The following is a 23,079-nucleotide window of genomic DNA, read 5'->3' on the forward strand; positions in this document are numbered from 1 at the left end:
AGGTTTCCGTAATGAAAAGACAGTCTAAATTTTGGCTCGAAATCAAGTCCTAAATGTGTTGTGCATTTTTGCATAGGGACCTAACATTGACCAGGCCCCCTAGTAGTTGCCTTAGGTTAGGGTCTGGTCTAGAGACCTAGTCAGGTGGTGAGCTTAGTTCATATCTGCACTCCCTACATGTTACTGGGCCGTTCAGTTTATCTATTTGTATGTGGATGAGGCATTTACATACATGAGTATTGAGCGCCAGGATCGCGCCTCTTGAATAGTAGTGACCTTAATCAAAACGGGCAGCATTTCTGGTGCTGGCTGTGTTCCAGACGCCAACGGGCTTGCCTTTGGCACCCCCGCTGTGAGCGTTGGCTGCGTGTCCGCGGTGGCGTGCACATTATATACCTTGTGCACCGCCAACAACTAGACTGCAAGAGGAGTAAAGATGGCCGCCCGAATGCTTCTCACCCTCCTCAGTTCTCTGGGAGGCGGGGGAGACCATCACCGGGGCATCTGACCCAAAGTGGGCGGCAGGTAGGCAAAGCGCTTGTTCAGCTTGATCGGCGCTTAATTACTATTTAGTAACAATAAAGTGCCTTTTGTGAAGATGCAGTGCGATTTTAAAAATGATCTTCACATTCGAATTCAATACAATTGGTAAGCAGTATAAAAAGGGGAGACTCATGCTGTGTCTCGAGCGGGTAAACTAGCATTCAAATTTTAAAAGGAGAAATTATTAAGAAAGCTTTAAAAGAGCTGCAATCAAAGAAGTTTAGCAGAGACCAGATCCCTGCAAACTTAACTCACTACGCTCATTATAAAAATCCTCATACATATAAGTCTACTCACTGTTGTTTTTCATCTATACCACATTGATAAATCTTATATATATTTTGTTCATAAATTGAGAGGAAACTACATGTGTTAATTTTGCATGATGATTAAAGTGTTTTAATTTGGATTTTTAATAGTATCAGTTGTCTGTACCAACTTGATGATTATAATTTCTGGCGAGGTGTGTCATGATATTATTGGTGTATTTTGTAAGGGGTTTGTTGTATACAGAAAGCACCTGTTTACATTACGAATTGTCGACCCAGTGGCATTTATCAACTATCATTCATCTTTTTTGCAGGATATTTGGAGGAGAAGTGGCTTTTAATGTTCATAATGTCTTCATAAACAGCATCTTGGGTCTTGGTACTGATGAGCAGATTGCTAAGTGGATTCCATTAGCTAAAAACTTACATATCATTGGAACCTATGCTCAGACAGAACTGGGGCATGGTAAGCAAACCCTGAACTAATTTTATTCTTTTTCCAAAAGATGCACATTTCCAAACTGTGTGAAGGACCAACCAGCAAGCATTGCAGTTAAATAAATGAATGTTTATGGGATAGGAACCTGTGAAACCGAACTTTGAAGCGTATTCTAAAGTAAGGGGAATGGAGCAACTTTAGGAAAACATGATTTCCCTCAAATTGCATATTTGCATAGCTGTGATACCAAATACTTCAAGGGTAACCCCATATCTGGAAAGACTATTTCATCATCATTTACTGTTTATTGCAGTAAAATACCCATAAAACACAAATAATAATAAAACCTTGCATAGAACAATAAGAGCACATATTACAAATTTACAAAATAAAAAAGCCCGGAGCAGTTGGACTAGTTTGCAATAAACCTCTTTAGAAGCAAGATGCCAAAACTAAACTTCATAAATATCACCTTACCGAGAAAGGACCGTAGCGAGTCCAAGTAGATCTAAAAGCTTAAGATATGCTTGTGCAGTGTCACACTTTAACTTAAGGTGCCACGTTTATACATTCGCTGCCTTTCCAGGTCCACATATTCACTGTATATTATCTTCAACACTTTAACGTTTGCAGGTTTAATCTGTTCTGGATCACACAGACTATAAATGTTTTAAAGTGCACACCTACAGAGCCCTAGCAATTAAACAAATCTTCTACAACAATAAAACTATTAGCTTCTCAGGCTTGATTTGGAGAAGTGGAGGCAGCCTGTCCAATAATGTGGAATCCCATTCCATGCTTCTTTGTGTTGAATAAGGAGACAAATGCTCGCTGCTCCTATCGTCTGCATATCTTCATCAAGGTGATTTCTAGCAGGATATCAACAGCAAATTGGAATCCCCAAAGGTTGCAAGTTTGGGGAGGTGTGGAAGATGATAAAGTAGTTTTATGATAAATTGACTCTTTTAAAAATTCGGTTTCCACTAGATTCCGAGTCCTCCAACACCCTGTTTTTTTGGCTTTCAGCTGTGAAAAGGAGACCACTATTGCCCCCATTTTTATTATTCTGTATCCTCTGTTCAATTCTGGGGTTCTTTTTCAACTTGTTGCTAGTTCATTGCGAATCTTACCATTACTAATTCAAATTGTGTTAGCTTTGGCTTATTTGCAATGCAAACTTTATCTCAATAAGTTGCTGTAACATGCTGCAAGTCCGCTACGGAAGCCCATTCATTTGCTAATTATTTTCCACATAAGGTTGCAAGACCATAAAGTGGTGTTTTCAGGATTTTTAATAGTTTCTTGTTTGTAGATGTTACTCTCTCCTGCGGACCCCACTCCTGTACTAAGGTTACGAGTGACTTTGCACCCACCTTTCAGAGGTTCTTGCATCCACCCAAGTCTGGCCTGGCACTGGTGCGTCCCTGCCTGGCACACACTGGGTGATGATCTCCGCACCTCCTTCTAGACCCCAGCTCACTACTGTTTGCAGTCTGTCACTCACCCCTCACCTCCCTGGCACTCACCCTTCACCCCTCAGGCCTGGCAGTCACTCCTCGCACCTGGCACTCACCCTTCTCCCTCTCTGGCACTCAGCTTTGACTCTCCGTGACACTCAACTGTCACCTCCCTGACACTCACCCTCGACCCTCCTGGTACTCATACTTCCCCTCCCTGGCACATATCCTTCACCTCCCTGACACTCACCTTCGACCCTCCTGGTACTCATACTTCCCCTCCCTGGCACATATCCTTCACCTCCCTGACACTCACCCATGTCCCTCCTGGCATTCACTACTCGCCCCCTTGGCACTCACCCTTCACCTCCATGGCACTAGCCCTTCATCCCCCTGGCCTGGCAGCTACCCTTCACCCCTTGCACTCACCCTTCCCCCTCCCTGGCACTCACCTTTGACCCTCCTGACTCTTACATCTCACCTCCATGGCACTCAACCTTCATCTCCCTGGCACTCGCCCTTCATCCCCCTGACCTGGCACTCAACCTTCACCTCCGTGGCACTAGCCCTTCACCCCCCTGGCCTGGCAGCTACCCCTCACCCTGGGCACTCATACTTCCCCTTCTCGGCACTCACCCTTCCCCTCCCTGGCACTCATCCTTGACCCTCCTGACTGTTCCGTCTCCTCTCCCTGGCACTCACTCCTCACCTCTCTGGCACTCACCCTTCACCCCCATGGCACTAGCCCGGTTTCCCCCAAGAACAAAAAATAACAAGCATTGGCATAGCCAATAGGTCTCGCCTTTGGGACCTTATAAGTGTTTAGCAACGCAACAGTTGATGTTGTAGCACCAAGGATATTGTGTTGCATAACTAAATACTTAGAAGGTCCCAAAAGCGAGACCTATTGACTATGCCAATGCTTGTTACATAATGCGTACATGCTAAACTGCTGAATCCTGATAAACCCCTACCCACGCCATCTTTGTAGATGGCCTACCAACGCCTGTAACCTCCCTTGCCTAACAGATTAGACATCTGTGCACTTTGGCCCTTCGGCAAGACAGGACTCTTTACTGTGGCATGCAAGTATTATCAGTACAACCAGCTTTCCAGTGAACATGTAACTTCTGCCTTTATGGAAGTCCCCGCAAAAACACAAAAATGGGGGCTGGTAGACAAAATGGAAGAGGAGTAGAGGATAACTTAACAGAATACATGTTTTACTGTTCAGCACTTACACATAGTCCACACATTCATACCTGTATTATTTGTGGAGTATTGTTGGAAGGACAGATGTCAGGCCTTGGGCAGGCGTGCTGCCTCTGGTTTAGAATTTCCTGGTGGATAATGTGTACTTCTGGTCTTGGGAATACTTGTCACGCCATAATCACCAGATAGGAAGACTTAGAACCTCATTTAGAGAGCACAAAAGTCCTCTACTTTTTGGAGGAAACCAAATAGAGAGTTGAACCCAGCAACTGAATTTCTTCCACTTTAGGGATATTATTATGGTGAAAATTCAGCCGGTAGATTCAACTTCATATTTAGTTTCCTCGTAAGTGGTGGGCTTTCAGTTTCCCAGAAGAGAGCTCACTGGAGGCTCCAAACACTTAAGGGGCAGCACTGGCAGAAAGGTCAAACGGAGGCGGTGTCTTGCTCAGCTCAATTCTAGTGAGCAAAGACAGCAGGGACCACTCTGCTGAGTCAGCTATGTGGAGTCAGCAGTCACCACGGTGTTGGTGAGGTTGCTACCAACGGACCAGGCTAATGGAAGTAAAAAGCAAGCCACATAATTTTATCTGGTGGCCAGCAGTCATACAATGGTTCTTAAAACCTATACTTTTAAAAGAGAGGTAGAGATATAGTAGATGCAACATGGTTCCATGGAAATGGGCCAACCAATGACAAAATAATAAAACAAAAATATGCCTTTTGTATAAGATGTGGCAGTGTACAGGACCCCGAAGTAGGATATTGGCGCTTGAGTCTATAGTTTTCATTCCAGTGAAGACTTCACTGTCGTAAGTTAGAACGGAATGCAATGAAGGTTGATTTAGAATGTTGGGTTCGCAGTTACACGCACAAGAATAAAGATGAAGCTTCGTGTGTGGCGTAGTTATTGCAGGGTACCCAGGTTGGGGAAGATGCTGCACTCACCAAAGTAAACAAAAAATATGAAAGGCATTAGTTAAAATCCAAATAATTTTTTTTAATTCAAAAGCTCACATTGTCATAGTAGGTTTTGGCTAACACCGGACCTAATAAAAGATGACACACCAGGAGGGTGTGCACTATGCAACCGTCTAGGGCGATAGCCAGGGATGTATAGTTTTTATTGTCTAGTTTTCAAATATATTTAATGTTGGTCGGATTTATGGAAAATGGACAGATGCTGCTCGTCTGCATGTTTTTTTGCCCTATGAGCTCTGCTTCTTTTCACATAAGAGTCGTTTTGATAGAGAGAGTTGTGTAATTACATGATGGTATGAGATGTAGATGGTTTAGGTGCAGTATTGTGTGTGAATTTTACAAAAATTAAATGTCCCCAGAACAGCTACAAAGTGGCATTTGTTATAGGTAATGCCAGTACTTGGGAAGTGAGCGAGTGACTTTTCCTTAACACCAAAATCCTAATAACGTTATTTCCTCACGCCAAACGAAGGAAATTTAACACGCACTAGTTAATTAATGGATGCCCGGTTCATACTGTTACAGCCTATAATTTTACCAGACAAGATAGGCAACCGACCATCTGTGTATTACATATTACATTCAAATAATTGTAGAGAAGAATGTTGTCTGTCCATCACAAATTACTCCTGCGCGAGACCTGGAATTGTGTGCGTTTTTATTTTTGGAAGTGTACAACTTTCTAAGTTCACCTGTAAATTTCATTGACATGGCGAAAACTGTAAAAGCTGAAAAAATTTAAATCTGTTACAAATACTTTAAAAAAAAAAGAAAGAAAGTAATGGCGCTTTTTGCATAGTGGAAATTCACGATGCTACTGCCCCTTTACTATATAAAGACACTCCTTTTCAGAGACCATTTGATTAACTTTCATTTAAAAAAAAAAAAAAGCATAAAAGTTAGTCATTTTTTTGTCAAATTACAGAATACAGGCTAAAATGAATCTGCTTAACAAAAGTGCCAAAAAGTTGTTCAACAAACCCTTCCCACTTTTTGACTGGTGTATACTTCAGTTAAGGGATACGTTGCTCTCTCATCTCCATACCGAAAGGCTCTCTAAAACTTGGAAAATGAGAACTACATTGATATAAGTAATAAGGTTTATAACCATTGACTCATTACATAAATCCCCTGAAAATGCACAGAGCGTATACAATTAAAAAAAAAAAACGTAGGAAATGATTGTTCTGTGAAGAGAAACGTAGTACACATAGAGAAGAATGATACCGATTCATGTTGGAAATATTGTCTGTATAAAGCAATTAAAGCAAGGAGCATCATTTTCTAATTTCAGGGACTTTTGCCTGCCTGTTAGTGTCCGCTGGGATGCAGTATTTTCTTACACACGACAGCTATAACCTGTAGACCCTTCAATTAAATATCAGGTGACCACTAGTCCTAGGGTTTGGGGGATGGTGTAAGACCTATTTGTTTTTTTAATTACACTTTATTTTGTTCACCTTTGAACGTTAATGATGCCCTGTGATTTCCAGACTGCTAAGTTCTGGAAAACCATATTATCCGGATTCTTACTGCATGTTCTCTTTTTACATTGATTCGACAAGAGGCTTTTTTTACTAAATGAACAGAAAGATTTATAAAATATTTATGTTTTTCTTTATTAAGGGACGTATCTTAGAGGATTGGAAACAACAGCAACTTTCAACATTGACAGCCAAGAATTTGTACTAAATACTCCAAAAATATCAGCGACAAAGTGGTGGCCTGGAGACTGTAAGTTTCATCACAGAAGTGATTCCTTCTTGTTTAAGTATTGTTTCATTTTCTCACTAAACACCTATTTGTTGTTGGTCTGTAATTTTCGGAGGAGCCCCCCATTCTTCCAGCTTCCCCCTCAAGTCACCTTTGCATGACGCGTTCTGTGCTCATGCACTCAGTTTCATGGATCGCTTGCTTTTCCAGGTTTGAAAGGACACGCTACCTGTAGACTTGCGCTGCTTTGATGTGTGAGCTAATGGAAGGCCACAATGATGGGCAATCTTCTTAGAGCCTGAGAGCTTTCTGGGTTGGATCATGACAGTCCAATCGGTTATAAAAGCAGCACTCAAGCCTCAAGTCTGCTGGGGAAAGGCCAGAATTCACCAGAATGTATGTCCAGGCCGGGATTCAGGGTTTTCAGTGGTGCAGGTCATACCAGTGCTCAGCACCAGCAGATTTAATGGCAAAGTCACTGATTTCTGTCTCAAAAACGTGTGCAAGAACCCTTAGGTAATCCAAGCCAGTGATCCAGTCCCTATTACATTTCACAGGTTTTAATATATATATATATATATATATATATATATATATATATATATATATATATATATATATATATATACCCAGGTCACAAGCTGCACCACCCCGAGATCCTAGGGGTCCGCAGCTGTTCACAGTGAAGGCATGGCGTGAGCAGGTGGCAGGTCGTGTGTAATGCAGGCGCACAGGAGCGCGATGGTTTTAGTTCCTCAAAAACATTTCAGTAGCAGAGATGGCGGCGACCCACTGGGGGTTTATTGAACTTCAAGTCCCAGAATTCCAGCAGGATACTCACCTGTTTGCAATGGCTAACTAATAAAAGGGAATGTACTTTGAAGTTACCTGTTTGCCGTTTCTGCTGCTGTTTTGCCCAGGAAGAAGGGCGCCAAGCCCGAAACGCGTAGGCAAGTTTGGAACCTGTGTTGTGCCCCCAAGCGCTTGACTCTACGACTATTTGCCGCCAGCGAGTGCAGCTCATCGGTGGGGCAACCCTCTTTGCATAATATATATATATATATATATATATATATATATATATATATATATATATATATATATTGGATCAACCCTCTTTGCATAAATATATATATATATATATATATATATATATATATATATATATATTGGATCCAATCCTGTTTTCCTGTGGTCTGAAACAGGCGCTGACACTGTGGGTTTTCAAGGAAAAAGATTTATTTCAAAACAATGTGGCCCAGACGCGTTTCGGCGGAGCGAGTCCGCCTTGCTCACTGTGCCCGACCCAGTTGTCGTAAGTAATTTATACAGTCTCTACACATGACATTAATTAAGTGTTTGCTTAGAAACGGTGAAAACATTGATTGACATAGAGGAAATCTCAACGGAAGAGAAGTCTTTCTTCCAAATAGCAATATATATACAACCTCGCAAAATAAAACAATACAACTCATTGACACCTTCATAATTAATAACACAATGCTTGTCATGATCAGAATACATCAGGAATAATTTCTCATTATTCGTTTTGAGAAAACATGTAATAAATAAAAGGATGAGTGTTTAGAACGAAAATAAAGCCCCAGTGGGCATACTTGTCCTGTATTCTGCTTTTTTATGACCCGATTTATGTACGAATGGTGGTGCTAAATCTGAAGAATTTATACTTAATCCAAGTGCCTGTGCTACAACATAAATTTATATGATGTTCCCCTAAATCATGTGTCTTGAAACACAAAAAAAGAAGAATAACCAACAAGGTCAGCACTTATAGGATTGATCCTAGAATTTTTGAAGAGGCAGTTACTATCTTAAAGATGGACATTTAATGCTTCATCAGCATTAAGGCCATTTGGAATCTTGCAGTCCAACAAGATAATATATCTTGACTCAAGTCTCCTGAGTGCCAGTTGTCTGTTCCCACCCCTAATGTTCTTCTTAACACTGTCAACAACAAAGTATGTCAAATCTTCTGCTTTACCACCATGTATGTTGTTGATGTGACGGGCCACAGGGTAAGCTGGATCATTATTGTTAACGACCCTGAGGTGTTGTAGAATTCTGATATGCACGGGGTGAATGGTACTACCCACATACATTTTGTTACAGGTACAACGTAGCACATATACTGCAAATTCTGTTTTGCAAGTATAATGCTCCCTGATCTCCAATGGGGTTTTCCGTAAGGGAGTGGAGATTGAACTGGTGTTGACTCCATGCTTACAAGCTTTGCACTTCGTGCATTTGAAGAATCCATTTTGACACTTTAACCAGCCAGTGCCCTTGGTTTGTACAGGAGCATTACAAACTAGTTCATTTTTCATGGATGTAGCCCTCCTAAAAGTCAATTGGGGGAGCTTGATGCATGATGATCCTATGATGGGGTCACAACTTACTATTGGCCAGTGTGTGTGTGTGTGTGTATATATATATATATATATATATATATATATATATATATATATACGCATCCCGTTCGACTTACAGGACCTGACAAGTAGAGTTCCTTCCGAGAAAGTGTCAAAGTAAGGGTAAATCTAACCAAAGCATCCTTTTACGAATCTATTTTAGGGAACTTTGGTGGTTTTCGTATGGAATTGTTATTCCTACTTTCAAAAGTCTTCGAACTGTCAACAAACACACATTGATTAGTTGCTGCAGTGGTGAAAATAAATCTGGGGTATCATGAGGAAAAAAAGTCCTTCCCTTTCTCTATGCAATCAGAATGACAAAAAATAAAGTCCGCGGGCATCAGCATATTGCACTGTTCAATTTGGGCATTTTCTAACTCTCAGAAATGCGCCTGTGTTCCGCCCAGGGACCCTATGTATCCATCTGACCAGACCCTGTGGCTGTGATTCCATACTCCCATATCTCACTGTACATGGTCTTCAGCCATGTTGAGCATGTCTGGTCTTAGGATGGGCCCTACGCTGTAGAGTGCCTACTCTCTTTAGCTGTGCCTAGAGGGCTATGGGAGCAGCCTCCAGACCTAGTCCACTGGTCACAAGCTTCAGCCTTGTGCAGTGTGGTTTAATTACAGGCCCTACTTGACCTTCGACATAATCTTGTGTTCAGAATCCCTTCCCCCAAGAGCCCACTGTGTTAGCCCTTCAATATGCTGGGTAGACTCTGAATGCAGGACCCGGCCTTTGAGAAAAGCCATAGACCCTGCTCTTCTGTCCTCGTAGCCGGTCAAGAGATATTATCAAATTTGACAAAGTGATGGATGTGATATCATGAATTATGTAATATGTTCTAGCATCTGTAATTTTGTGTTTGAGTTCATGAGCATTGGAGAAGGGATTTGTGTGCAAAGCTGGCATATTGATGTACTAACATCATTACTGACCTCGGAGGTCCCAGATACTTGTGTCTCGATGGTCAATACCTGGTCGCTGATACGTAATGCTAAATTTGGATCTTCTTGTTGCTGAGTAACCTGAAGCAGATTGTGCTCGAAGTCCTCATTTTTCGATCTAGTGTAGCAACTGTTTCACAGTCAAATTACATGATTATTGAAACTGCAGATGTGTCTACAAACCAGTTACTTCTCTAGCAGTTGTTTGAGACTTTGAAATAATTTGGTGCTGTGTTGAGACTTCTGGATAACAATGGTCTTAGTCAGAGCTGGTCCACCCAGCGCCTTGCTTAGACCTCAGGCTGTACCACCATAATTACTTCAGCGTGAACACATGAAGCACCCTCTACTGACAACACTTACTGCTGTTGTTTTTGAATCCTTCTACTTTCCTCTCTTTTTCCCCTTAGTGGGCAGGTCGGCTTCCCATGCTGTTGTACTCGCTCAGCTGCGTATTAAGGACAAGGCGTATGGCATGCATGCATTTATTGTACCAATTCGAAGCCTGAAGGATCATTCTCCCTTACCGGGTAAGAATACATAGCCCTTGTTCATGCTATATGTATCATGCTGGTGCCTGTGTTTTTGTAAAGTGCATTGATATGAGCTCCACGTTAACGAAATACATAAATTAAATAAATTAATGATGTCTGTTAAATGGAGGCTTTAAGAGGCTTCCTGACCATAGATCTTTGCTGCTTTGCCAGGAGAGAAAAGCATGGCACACAGAAATGACACCTCCCAGTGAAAGTGATTAAGATACTAGAGAAGTGGTTTTTAACTGTGTCCGGGGAACCCTTGGAGCCCGCGTCTATGATGCTTACTAAAGGGATCCATGACTGCTTAGAAAATTTAATATTAACAGAGTAATAACGTGTGTATAAATAAAGTAGCAAAGTGATAAATCATAATTTTTAAACTTTCCTTAAATGTTTAAGGGATTTGAATCTTGAGGCTAAAAATTAAGTTGCTGCCCTCTGATTGATTTGTGGGGGTAGTGCAAATGCAGTAAACCGAATATAGTATGGATGATGGGGGGGGCCTTAGATGAATTTAGAAAAGCCTCACCCTGCCATACAAATTATAATTTAGATATTTTTTAAATGTTTTTGAATTAAGTAAAATATATTAGCATTTGTGTATTTGTTTGATGAAGGTTTGTTTCTTCATTTTTCTGGATTGTTTTGACATGTAAATGATCGAAATTGCTCAAGCTGGGGTCCCTGCATTACATTAATGACTCAGTAGGGAGTCACCGGATTCCAATAATGGTACCCCCTGAATTTCAGTTTCGATTAAGTGGGGGTCCACAGAAGCCAAAATGCTAAGGACCTCTGTTCTAATGGATCATCAGTAATATTTATATTAAATACAAGTGAGAGAGAACCAGAACTTGTACCACCCTCGCGAAACCAGATACAAAGTTAAGGCCACTCCCCACCTGAGCTCTGGACAGGTGAGTCCCTTTGTTGCCCTATGCCCAGGTCATGAGCTGCACCACCCCGAGATCCTAGGGGTCCGCAGCTGTTCACAGTGAAGGCATGGCGTGAGCAGGTGGCAGGTCGTGTGTAATGCAGGCGCACAGGAGCGCGATGGTTTTAGTTCCTCAAAAACATTTCAGTAGCAGAGATGGCGGCGACCCACTGGGGGTTTATTGAACTTCAAGTCCCAGAATTCCAGCAGGATACTCACCTGTTTGCAATGGCTAACTAATAAAAGGGGATGTACTTTGAAGTTACCTGTTTGCCGTTTCTGCTGCTGTTAAATGTGCACAGACTGAAAGAAGGGTGCGCAGTTACCAAACGAATCTAGTTTAAGTGTTGTGTACTGGAAACAAGTGTTTTTCCCCAGCTATTGATATTGTATTCCTATTAAGCAAATGAACTTACAGAAATAAGGTCGAATTTCTTTTTCAAAAGTTATAAAAGCAATAATAGTTGTAAGATACTTGCATTCAAAGTTTCTAGTTTGTGCTCAAGTCTCCTCTGCTGCAACAACAACAAGGTTATGGAAGTAATGCTTGAATTATTTTCTGCCACTGACAGTCGCTCTAGGCCATATCCCAATCCATTGTTTATTGCCCACCACACTACTTCAGTTTGGACCCAGCCATATGCAAATCAGCCTTTTCCCTGCTTGGGAGCAATCCATCACAAACTGACAAGCCAGGTTCCTCCCTGCACCGGAATACCAGCAACCTAGCATTGGTTTCGCTCTGATAAGGGCTCATCAGCCAGGTAATGCCAAGCTATACCTGGTTGAAGAGCCCAAATAAGGGCAAAACTGAGGTGACATTGTGGACAAAAAATACGATTGATTGGGATGTTGTCCGATCGATTGCTAGTGGCTGAGATTAATTGAAACATTTGATTCATCACCTTGTTGTTTTTGCATTTGACGCTTCAAGTGTGCAGGGTATATCCAGACATGCACCCGGGCTCACTGTGCCACTGAAATCATGCTTTACCTGGCTGAAGAGCCCTAATAAAGATGAGACCGGTCCTGGGTTGCTAGTCTTCCAGTTCTGGGAGGACGGGCGTGGCAGTTCGGGCTGCACTGTTCCCATGAGGAGCAGGGTAAAGACTGATTTGCATATAGCTGGGTCCAAACTGAGGTGACATGGTGGGCGAAAAACAATGGATTGTGATGCTGTCCCAAGCTATTGCCATTGGCTGGGATTAAGTCAAGCCAATTCCATTCATCAACTAGGTGTTTTGCTTAAGTCTCCTCTGCATCATTTCTTCTGCATTGGCAAAGCCAATAGGTCTGGCATTGGCAGTCCGACACTTGGGTTTGAAACTATATTTACAAATCATTCTTGTGGGGGAAGTTGCCAGGTTCTTGTTAATCTAAAAAAAAAAAAGAAATTGGCTAAAAGCTAAAGAAAAGCTGAAGAAAATACTTGTTTTAAGCAGACCAATAGCAACTAGACCTATAGTAGAATAGCTGGTGGCCAGTACTGGAGTGAATCCTAGCCACAAAGTGCTGCCCCTGAACTCCTGGAAGCCTTACAAGTGACAGAGAGGAGCTGCTCCGGAAACCCTGAAAAACTAGGACCTAAAATTGAGCCAGAAGGTAAAAGTTTTGACTGGGATGTACCTGATTGGTGTATCGGACCTGGCCCTCTATTGTGGTCGGTCTGAAATTGCGCCTAGCTCCCCGCCTATCGCGATTGCAGGCATCATTTGTGCTCAGCGCTTTTTGGTGGTGTTCTCACTTGAAAGCTAAAAAACTCATATTTCCAGTTCCCCTTGTTGGATTATTGTCATTTTGTTGTCATTTTATTAATTACATTTTACTCTTTTCTATTTTGGTTTGGGATTTTTATTGCTTAGTCTTTTGACTTCATTAATTATTGGGTACTGCATGAATACTTTACACTTTGCCCCAAGTTAAACCTGTCTGCTCAGTGCCATAGCTACCAGGGCTTTGAGCTCAGGTTAATTTAGTGACTTTGAAAGATTACCCTGACAGAAGTGTTATTGTTCCTTGAGATGCACAGTCACCCACTTCAAATAACCTATTTTCTTACATGTGTGTTGGGATTAATAAAGCATGGTAGACTTTCAACTAAGTTCGATGACCACAGGATCAGGTGTTTTGAAAAACATTTCTGAATCACCTCTTGCGTCTACCACAATAGAAATCTAAACTGAAGAAAAAAAAATGTCTACATTAGTATGAATTACCCACATTTAAGTTTAATCCTATACTGTGGCTCAAGTTAAATAATCAACAAATAATCAGAATGCTTTCTTATAGGCATAAAACCAGCCAAATGGGCAAAACAAATTTCAACTGCATTATTAAGTCACAATATATTGTAATAATATATGCAATTCAATTTAGATACCCTTCCTATGCACATTGTATCCTTTCCATGGGAGTATGAAATGTTTAGCTTAAAATATGCAGGCCCTAATTTACTCATTTTCACACTATGCAGAGCAAGTAAGTAAAAGAATTGTGCAGTGTCATTCACGGGGTAAAATATAGCATTGACCCATATCTACTAACCACCTCCACCACCACCAGAACCAGCTTCACCAACTGCATGACCATGGTAGCAAAGTGGGTGAGTACCAACTGCTTTAAGCCCAGCTCCGACAAGACAGAAGTACTGGACTTTGGATACAAGACCTCCCCATGGAACGCCACTTGGTGGCTGACAGAGCTAGGACCAACACCCACGACCACACCAGAAATGTGCGGATCATCCTGGACGACAAGCTTGACATAACGCACAAGTCCGAGTAGTGAGCGCTGTCTGCTTCCACATCCTTCGTATGCTACAAAAGATCCTCAAATGGCTACCACACCAGACGAACCATCATACATTCACTCATCATAAGTAGACTCAACTATGGCAACACACTTTATGCCGGAATCTCCAAGTAGCTACTACACAAACTTCAGAACGCCAACGTAGCACTCCACCTCCCATGACGCACCCCCATTTCACCCCACCTCCGAGAACTCTATTTTCTCCCAGTTCACAAATCCACACATACAAGGCTTTGCACAACACTGGACCAGTGTAGGAAGGTGGATATCTGACTATGGTTACCCCCAATTTTTTGCCTAGTGTCTAGCTGGTTTTTCGACTTAGTTGGCCTGAGATCCTGCCATTCAGGATCTCAGCCTAGCTGTTCTCTCTTTAAAATGGACTCCATGTACACTAGGTACATACCCAATTGGTTGGATCACCCTGTGAGCCCCTGTACCAGTGTACACTAGGTACCCAGGGCATTGGTGTATCTAAGGCCTACCAGGGGCTAAAGCATGTATTATGCCACCCCTGGCCTGGCCTGGCCTGGCCTAGCAATTTGACACAACTGGCTGATCACTCAGCTGGGGTAAGTTGGTGTAACCACCTCTTACTTAGGTGTAGTATACCTATACCTAACCTTAAATGGGACACATGTTAACCTATAAGTCACTCCTATGGCAGGCCTTAACAATCCTGAAGGCAGAGTGCTTGGTTCCATGTGAGATGGTGCTCTGGCATGAGCTGAGCCTGTCTGCAGTGGTCGGAACAACTTCCTTCTACCGTTTCCAGATATCGTCATACCATATACTCTTAAGTGCATTATGAACCTCGCGGTTAAATGCTATCTTTGGTTTGGCTTTATCAAAACATGTCGAGTAAGGTGTCATACGAATTGGAATACTAACCCCTCGCCAATTCTGGCAACGGGGTTAGCATTCCACCCTTCTAGAGGGACACAACATGTACAGTACCTGAAACCCGGGTAAAATCAGACATAGCCTCAGCTCCACAAAATGGATGCTGCCACCACAGACACAAGTCTGCCCTCCTGCTGCTGGGAGTCCTTCCAGCTTGGGAGACGTGGACAAAGGGTTTCCTGCCAGGGGAGGTGCGTGCACCACCCCAGACAGGATTTTGTGTATTGGTCAGGTAGGGCTTGAATGGAATCAGACATGCCTGAGGCTCACAAGGAGCCTCGGTGCATATGCCAGTTCAAACCGGTCCTGGGGCACACCAGCCCCGGACCTGGGGCGAGCTGGACAAAGGATTGGGGGTGTAACCACCCCCCTTCCGGGTCCCACCCTTAGGGAGGGACCTAGCAGGTAGTCCGGCCCCTAAAATCCGCTTAAAGGTAGGAGCTGTGTCCGAAGACTTCAGACATCCTGGAATCAACTTAACTACAAGAAGAAGACGGGAACTTCGACGCTCTGCTGCACAGAGGACAGAAGGAAATCTCCCCTATGGTCAGGGAGTGACCATCTTGCTAACGCAAGCACCAACCAGCTACTCGACGTCTGCTTTGCCGCCGCCAGAGCCCGAGCCCAGAGCCCGACAAGACCTGGACCTCCAGACCTCTCACCGCCCGATCCACAGTCCCTGAAAAGAAGGAACCCGTGGAGGCACCAAGACACGTGGAGCCAGCCATCTTGAAAGACCCACGACAAGCTGCAAGCGCGACAACAGAGGCTTCCTCCAAGTTGTGCTTTGTGTCCTGAGAAGCCCAACATACGAGCAGCATCTGCACCAAAGGTGAGCCCTCCAACATCTCCACGATCTGCGTGGGGCCCCTCTGCACTTTGCATCTCGACGCGCCTGCCCGGTCCCTGGCCCGTTGGCTAGTGGCCATTTTGGCGACGAACCTTGAAATCTACGACGCTGGTCTGGTTGCTCCAGACTGGCCCCAGCTGCTCTCCAAAAGAGCAGCCCCTCTGACCTTGCTGGTCAGAACAATCCGCTTTCTCCATTCTTCACGACTTCTGCCTTTGCCAAGGCTTGTTTTCTTCTTTCGAGTCGCCGACACCGCCGATAGCGAGAGCCTGCGTGGGACATCTCGTGAACCGACTCCTGGACGTCGTCGACCTTCAGGGACCACGTGGCTGCGGAGACAAGTTACCCTTCCTCACCTGTTTGCACCCGACATCGCCTGGTACCTACCTGGTGCCACGCCGGTCACTGGCTAGTGACTGAACACTGTCCCCTCTGCTTTCAGGTCTCCTACAGCTCCGATCCACTCTTGGATCCACCGCATCTCTTCTGGACCGGCCGCCTGCAGCATCTTTGTCATCAGGCTCCATTGAACAGATAGACGAAACCCGACGCACTTCGAGACCTATGCACCCGCTTCCTGTGGGTGAGGTAAAGCTGGCACTCCGGTGCCCAAGTGTAAAGAAACATCTCTAGTGTCTGTGTTTTAAGTCTTAAGTTCGTAGCTCACCCAGAAGACCCTTTTTGCAGTAACTTTTGAACTTTTACGCACCCATTGAAAACCTATGGGAGCCCGCGTGTAACTTTCCTCACTGCACACGTGACCCGTGGACCTCCTGGTCACTAACTAACGTTAGCTCCTTGTAGGCCCAGCGATTCTAGAGGCCCTAGGCCTTTTCCCTTTCCTGTTCGTGGTACTTATACCACTATTTTAGTATATGGTTTGAGTGGCCACCAGGGCCCATCCATATAAAGTGCAACTTCTGTATATTGTAATACTTACTTGTTTAACGATTTGTGCTCCTGTGCTCATAAAGAGTCTAGGGGATACTTTGAGTAATAAATACATATATATTTTGAATATATACCTGTGTGGTGTCCTTTCATTGGTATAAAGGGGGGTTACATGTGGTAAAACACCTTGCTTAACACGCTTTAACGAGTTTAGCCTCAAAGACTGCTTAGCCTACGCTACCACTAGGGCAGCTAGTCCGAAAAGGTTGACTTACAACCACACCATAAGGGTTGCTTGGCATGGTACAAGGTGGTCACTTTAACTAGTGAACATCATATACCAGGCCAACTTCTCACAACCAGCATATCTGAACAGCCGCATCCACTTTCACAAGTCCACCAGGCACCTATGTTCAACCTCATGTTCTACACACCTGCAAAGTGGCTGGGTATTCTCACAGGTAAGGTTGTGTTAATTTGTACAGCACACTTATCTCCTAACATAACATTGGCCTTCTGCTGCTGCTGTCATCACCTCCTCTGGCACGTTAACAAGGCTGTCATGCACAATGCACAACCTTTCACCATAGTGGAGAGGTGAGTATGCTTTATCTAGCATTATATTTGTACTGGCAGCATACCTTTCCAGCTGTATGCCTAGACAAACCTAGACAGTTCCCACACCTTGCACTCTTTCTACTGGTTCAGCCTTCCCCTCTTTTAATTAGATGTGGGGAACGAGGGCTAACTGGAGCCTGCAGGATGCCCTGAGTGCTAAGGATTATATACCATATAAATTATCCAGTATTAAGATAGTTGAGGCAATATTGGTTATTAATCACCATGCATATTTGCAGATGCTGGTTAAAATTGTCACTTCTTTACAGTTGTTTCTCCTTCATCTGGTAGCTAAAGTTCAATTTCTCTTCATAAAGGTTTTGATCCTGAGAACATTTGTGGTTCATTGAAAAAATGGTCAGTGGACTAAATTGTAAGGTTCGCCCTACCTCATCACTTAAATCTTGTCATTTCCTAGGGGGAGCAAGATTGCAGAGAGGCTTGCAGATGTGTGAGCTTCTCATTTCTGGGATGCGTTGTTTCCATGTTATCTACTGCCTTATCCATCCTATGTATTGAGCATATTAAAATGATGAGACAGGCCTCAAATCTGAAAAAACACTGATTACATTATGACATGGACCCACTACTAAGACACTGTAGAGTTGTAGTTACTGTAGAGCAGTACTATCTGCAGCCTCTGTCACGCACTCAAAGCGTGTTGGTCATCAGGAGAGTATTGCTTTAATAAATACGAGTGTTGTTCGTCATGATATTTGAATCTTAAATTGATTGAAAGTTAGAAACAATGCTATCTTGGAAATGCACTGTATTAATTCTTTTATAATGGTGCAGTGAATGAAAATGCAAGAAGGGTCCAAAGCCTCATTTTAAAGAATACAGAAATTTGCAATACTCTTACCTCAACAACATACTGGGGAAGAATAAGTTGTGTGCGTTTCTGTGTGCAGCGATAAAATAAGGATTATGCATGACGCGATCTCACGGTGTCCATCTGCATGTGGTAAAACAATACATTAGCATGCCAGACACAATTGTCCAAATGCATAGAACCAGTGGTTAAGCTTTGGGGTCGCTCACCTGATAGGTCTCGCAAGGGTATAGTGAGCCCACAAAGGGAATCACTGCCTGCCTCAGTACATAATACATTACCTCCTACAAATAGATCTGCCAAAGAAAGACCTTTCTAGGACCCAGCTTTCTTTGTACTTGGTCATAGTACACCAAGTCCCCTGCTAATACTGTTATATCTTTACTCATAAAGCGATATTTCATAGTGCTAAAGCTTTATATGGCATTACAGTTAGTATTCCTGCTTATTGCACTGCGATGGTCCCTAATGAAAATTTTGGATGAGCTAATCACTATTGTAATCTTGTCCAGTGTTTGTAACTTTGATAACATTTGTCATTGATCAGAAGTATATTACGCTATTAAAAACAATGGAGCCCCATGGTGTGGTTACAGAAGTTTTCATATGTATATTTTTTTAATGAGAATAAATTAACTGGTTCCATATTTCCTTTTTTTCAGGAATCGTGGTTGGTGACATTGGTCCTAAAATGTCATTTGAACACATTGATAATGGTTACCTCATCCTGCGAGATGTCCATGTTCCTAAAGAAAACATGCTAAGCAGATATTCTCAGGTATTTATTTTTGTGCCATCTGCTATAAAAGACAGACAAACATGGTGCCCTCATAAAGTGGAAGATATAAACTGCCCAGGCAAACCTAAACTGTTATTTAGGGTTCAGTAAAAACATTATTTTGTATTCCATGTAGAAATGCCACAATTTCAGCAGTGTTGTTCAAAAAACCCCAAAGATGAGTGTTATCCAGCTCCACTGTTTTCTTTCCTCCTGTGCTTGCAGTGAGAATGTAATCTCGATTCTTGTGAATCATAATGCAAATGCAGAGGATGACTGAAATTACACGGGGCTTGGTGAAATCTGTGAGTTTAGGGTGGAGTGAGAAAATTCACCGCATACCAGGGCCACTGATATTTTTTTTAATTGAAATAAACTCCCAGTTGGGGAGTTTGTTTCAGTAAAAAAAAATAAAATAATGGCGTGCAGGCAAAAAATGAGTGCCTCCCGCTCTTTCATTTTGTATCGTCAACACATCCACTGCCCAAGCGGATGCTAAAATGGCGTTGGTGCATATACCCTTTACAAACCTCTCTCTTATCCTTTCATTCACTTTGCTCTTCCTTGATTTACTGTAGTGACCAAGTTTGAACCTTGCCAAGTTCAGCAGTGGAAATACCCACAACACTTAACCAGATTACTCCTTGCGCCTAAGTGACTCCTCAAGTTGTGTCCTCTCAGCCATTTTGTTTATTTTTGATAAATATTAACCCATACATCATACAATAAATTAATTAATTAAGATCAGCCCTCCAGTGCTGTGGTGCCCCACTCAGTTCTTTATCTGATAGAACTACTGCATAAACCTGTAACATTGTTAAGTGTTCTCCTCTATCGCTACTTCTTACCAATATTTTTTTGGGACAGCTAGCATCCCAGTTAGTTTACCTTAAGGCCAATTAATGTCTATTTGCTTTGCAGATTCTTGCTTAATTGTTTTGTGTCATTTGAACCCCCAAACTGTTTTGCATTACTTTATTCGTCTACTGTATTGAATTCATTTGATTTATGCCCAGTTCCATCTCCTTTAAAAAAATAAAAAAAAATAAGAGTAGAACAAAAACCTGAGCATCTTGATAACTTTAAGGTGCCATGTTTACCATTTATGTGAAACTGTTTTAAACTTAAATCCGGGTGAGTGTTAATCTCCAGTTCCTTTCAGTTCTCCAGGTCATGGTATCCGTAGATGATGGAGGTAAGTTGCTCTTGGAAGCTAAGAGAATGTGACTGAGAGACAGTGTTGTGTAGAAATGGTGTAGTTAGTCAGGCGCTATTCTGTAGATGTCCGATACTACATGGTAACTTCCAGGTTTGGGTTTTGATTCTCTGATGTGATGTGTATCTGTTGGTCTAAATGTATGAAGGCGATTCATGCAAGATGTCTTAGGGTAGGGTTTAAGTTGAAGGTTTGGCGGCCTAGTTACTCATCGCAAACATGACGTATATCCTGTCCACCTTACTACAAGTAGATTATATCCTACGGCACTTGTAATTAGATGGACCAGATATGCTTCACGTTTGTGTCAAGCAACCCATCTGCTAAAATAAGGCCCATAGTGCCTTATTACGAGTTTTGTGGATTCGGGACATCCTACCAATAGTAGTGTATACCGCATCCATTCTATTTAGAGTCTACGGGACTTTTATGAACTCTCAATAGGGATGTGGGACTTCTGCTAATTGGTGGATGTTCTGCATCCACAGACCTCTAAATAAGGCCTGCAGATAGTATCAACTATCTTCAGGTACCTGAACTGCTCTCATGTATGTGGCAGATTATCAGGGCCGGACTGGGAACCAAAAGCAGCCCTGGCAAATTTTGACAGACCAGCCCCCATACGATGGGTGCATAGCTAGTCTGACCACTACTAGGAGGTTTGGGGGGGTTCTCTCCCAAGAAAATATGGGGGGAAATGGCAAAAATAGTGCATTCTGCAACACATTTTTGATTATATATTGAATTGTATTAGTTTGTGAAAGCATAGTAAATGATGACCTTACAGTGCACCAGGATAAGGCAAACTTTATTGGGGGCTCTTCAATGATTCCCTCACTATCACCCTCCTTCAGTGCCTCTCATCTCTCCATAGCCTCTCTCTCACATGCATTTCATTAATTTTTGTAGTGCCTCTCATTCAAGTGTAGGGTGTCAGAGAGTGTACATCACATATAGAGACGATGAATCATACATGTGTAAATGAGTGTATAGAAAATATTATATAAGCCAAAGGGGACTACAAGGTGTAGGATTCACATTTCATACATTCTGGTAGGCATTTTTAAGAATGTGTGGTCTGGGGAAGCACAAACTCGGGATTCAGAACATAACACAGTGGTTAGGGTTGAGTTTACTAATACAAATTTACTTTACCCAAACAAACCCTTTTTAGTGAAATTAGAATGATGAAAGAATGGGACAAAAAACTGTACTTACTAACCTAGATTACGATTGTAACTTATGAACTGCACAGTAACAAAAAGATCTCTGTGACAAAAGCAGTAACCCACTAAACTATGCACATAAGGGACTATTCTGTTATCTGCTCTTTGCAGCAGGCATATTGACCATCTGCACTACTTTGGATGAGCAAAACATGCCACTAGACAAAACTCTGATCTCTCTCCACCTGGTTAGTCACCAGAGTTATCTTGGCACTTTTATTGTTGCCTGAAAACTGTAGGATATGCAAGGAACTCTGCAGTGCTTTTTAAACTGCTACACTGCTACAAAACCAGCCTCCAGTAACAAAAGGGACTCCTACAACCTTCCAGCCTCCCAGAGAAAAGTCTTAATGCCTGTTACGGCTAGTCCGGCCTTGCAGGTTTTCCTGTGCACCAAGGGATAGATAGAACATCTACCAGTCTGACTAGAAGGTGAAAGTCCTTATGATAGCGGCAGACCGATCTTCCATTTGGAATCAGGCATGCTGTCTCTCTGCCTGTTTGAACTATGTACCTTCACCCTACTTGCAGAGAAAAGTATGTTGTTTTGATATTCCAAGAAGATAGCAGCTGATGACAGTAAAACTGGTGCTCAGAGGATCAGGCACCTTGTCATGATGTAAATAGCCAATAGTACTTTGATGCAGAAGGGAGCTGTGTGCCTGTTTTCTTTCAATGGCACACCTCACTTTTCCTCAACCACACGGAGCACCAACCTGCAGCATTTTTTAAATGTGTATGTAAATATATTCAATATTTGTTCTGATATGAGAGGAAATGGGATACTCACTTCTACTTGCATACCATGGAGCCTCTTGGCACTAGAGAAGGGTTCAGGTAAGGTTACTCTATGAAGGGGAGTGAATAAGATCCAGAAGTTACCTTTGACTTTGGAAGCTGTATAGTACCCTCTGAAGAGCTACCTATAAAGCCTCATCGCATGCCCAAACCTGCCTATGGTAACATATTGGAATGCAATAAATAACCACACCTAAATTACATAACTTTTTCCTAAATTTAATTCTCAAGGACTTTGTTTCACAATATTGAAAAGTTATAGACTGTGACAGAAATTGAAATAGTTCACTCGAGGATTGTATAAATTAGGTACAGCATAAAGGGGGCGGAGTGGGTGGTGTTATAAAGACAGACAGCCTAGGCAATTATTTTTGACAAACTCTGCCCCCATTAAAATTAGCAACAAGAAACAAACATTGGCAAAGCCCTAAGGTCTCGCCTTTTGTCTTTTCTAGTGCTTTGGCAAAACCTTTTCAGTATTGGCAAAAAATAAACTGTGGTCCGCATGGGTAGAAAAATCAGTGTCTATGCGCACATTCATCACCATACATGTGCATATTTGCATCATAATGCTATCTGGCCCCACATGGTGATGTTTAAACATGTATGCATCAGCACTTGACTATCTTTTCATTTTTTTAATTTACCATTCCAAAATGGGGGACACCCATCTTGGAGCAGTAAATT

General features: G+C 42.5%; 1 protein-coding gene across 1 annotated transcript in view; it reads left to right on the forward strand.

Moving 5' to 3' along the window:
- Nucleotides 1-23,079, forward strand: part of ACOX2 (acyl-CoA oxidase 2) — a 243,585-nt gene that overhangs the window by 58,676 nt on the left and 161,830 nt on the right. The window contains exons 3-6 of the mRNA XM_085624741.1: nt 1,127-1,278; nt 6,528-6,635; nt 10,407-10,526; nt 19,037-19,152. Coding sequence (XP_085480867.1) covers nt 1,127-1,278; nt 6,528-6,635; nt 10,407-10,526; nt 19,037-19,152 — 496 coding nt within the window. The remainder of the gene's footprint in view (nt 1-1,126; nt 1,279-6,527; nt 6,636-10,406; nt 10,527-19,036; nt 19,153-23,079) is intronic.

Source organism: Triturus cristatus, chromosome 9, assembly GCF_964204655.1.
Source record: "Triturus cristatus chromosome 9, aTriCri1.1, whole genome shotgun sequence".
In the NCBI taxonomy this organism is placed as follows: Eukaryota; Metazoa; Chordata; class Amphibia; order Caudata; family Salamandridae; genus Triturus; species Triturus cristatus.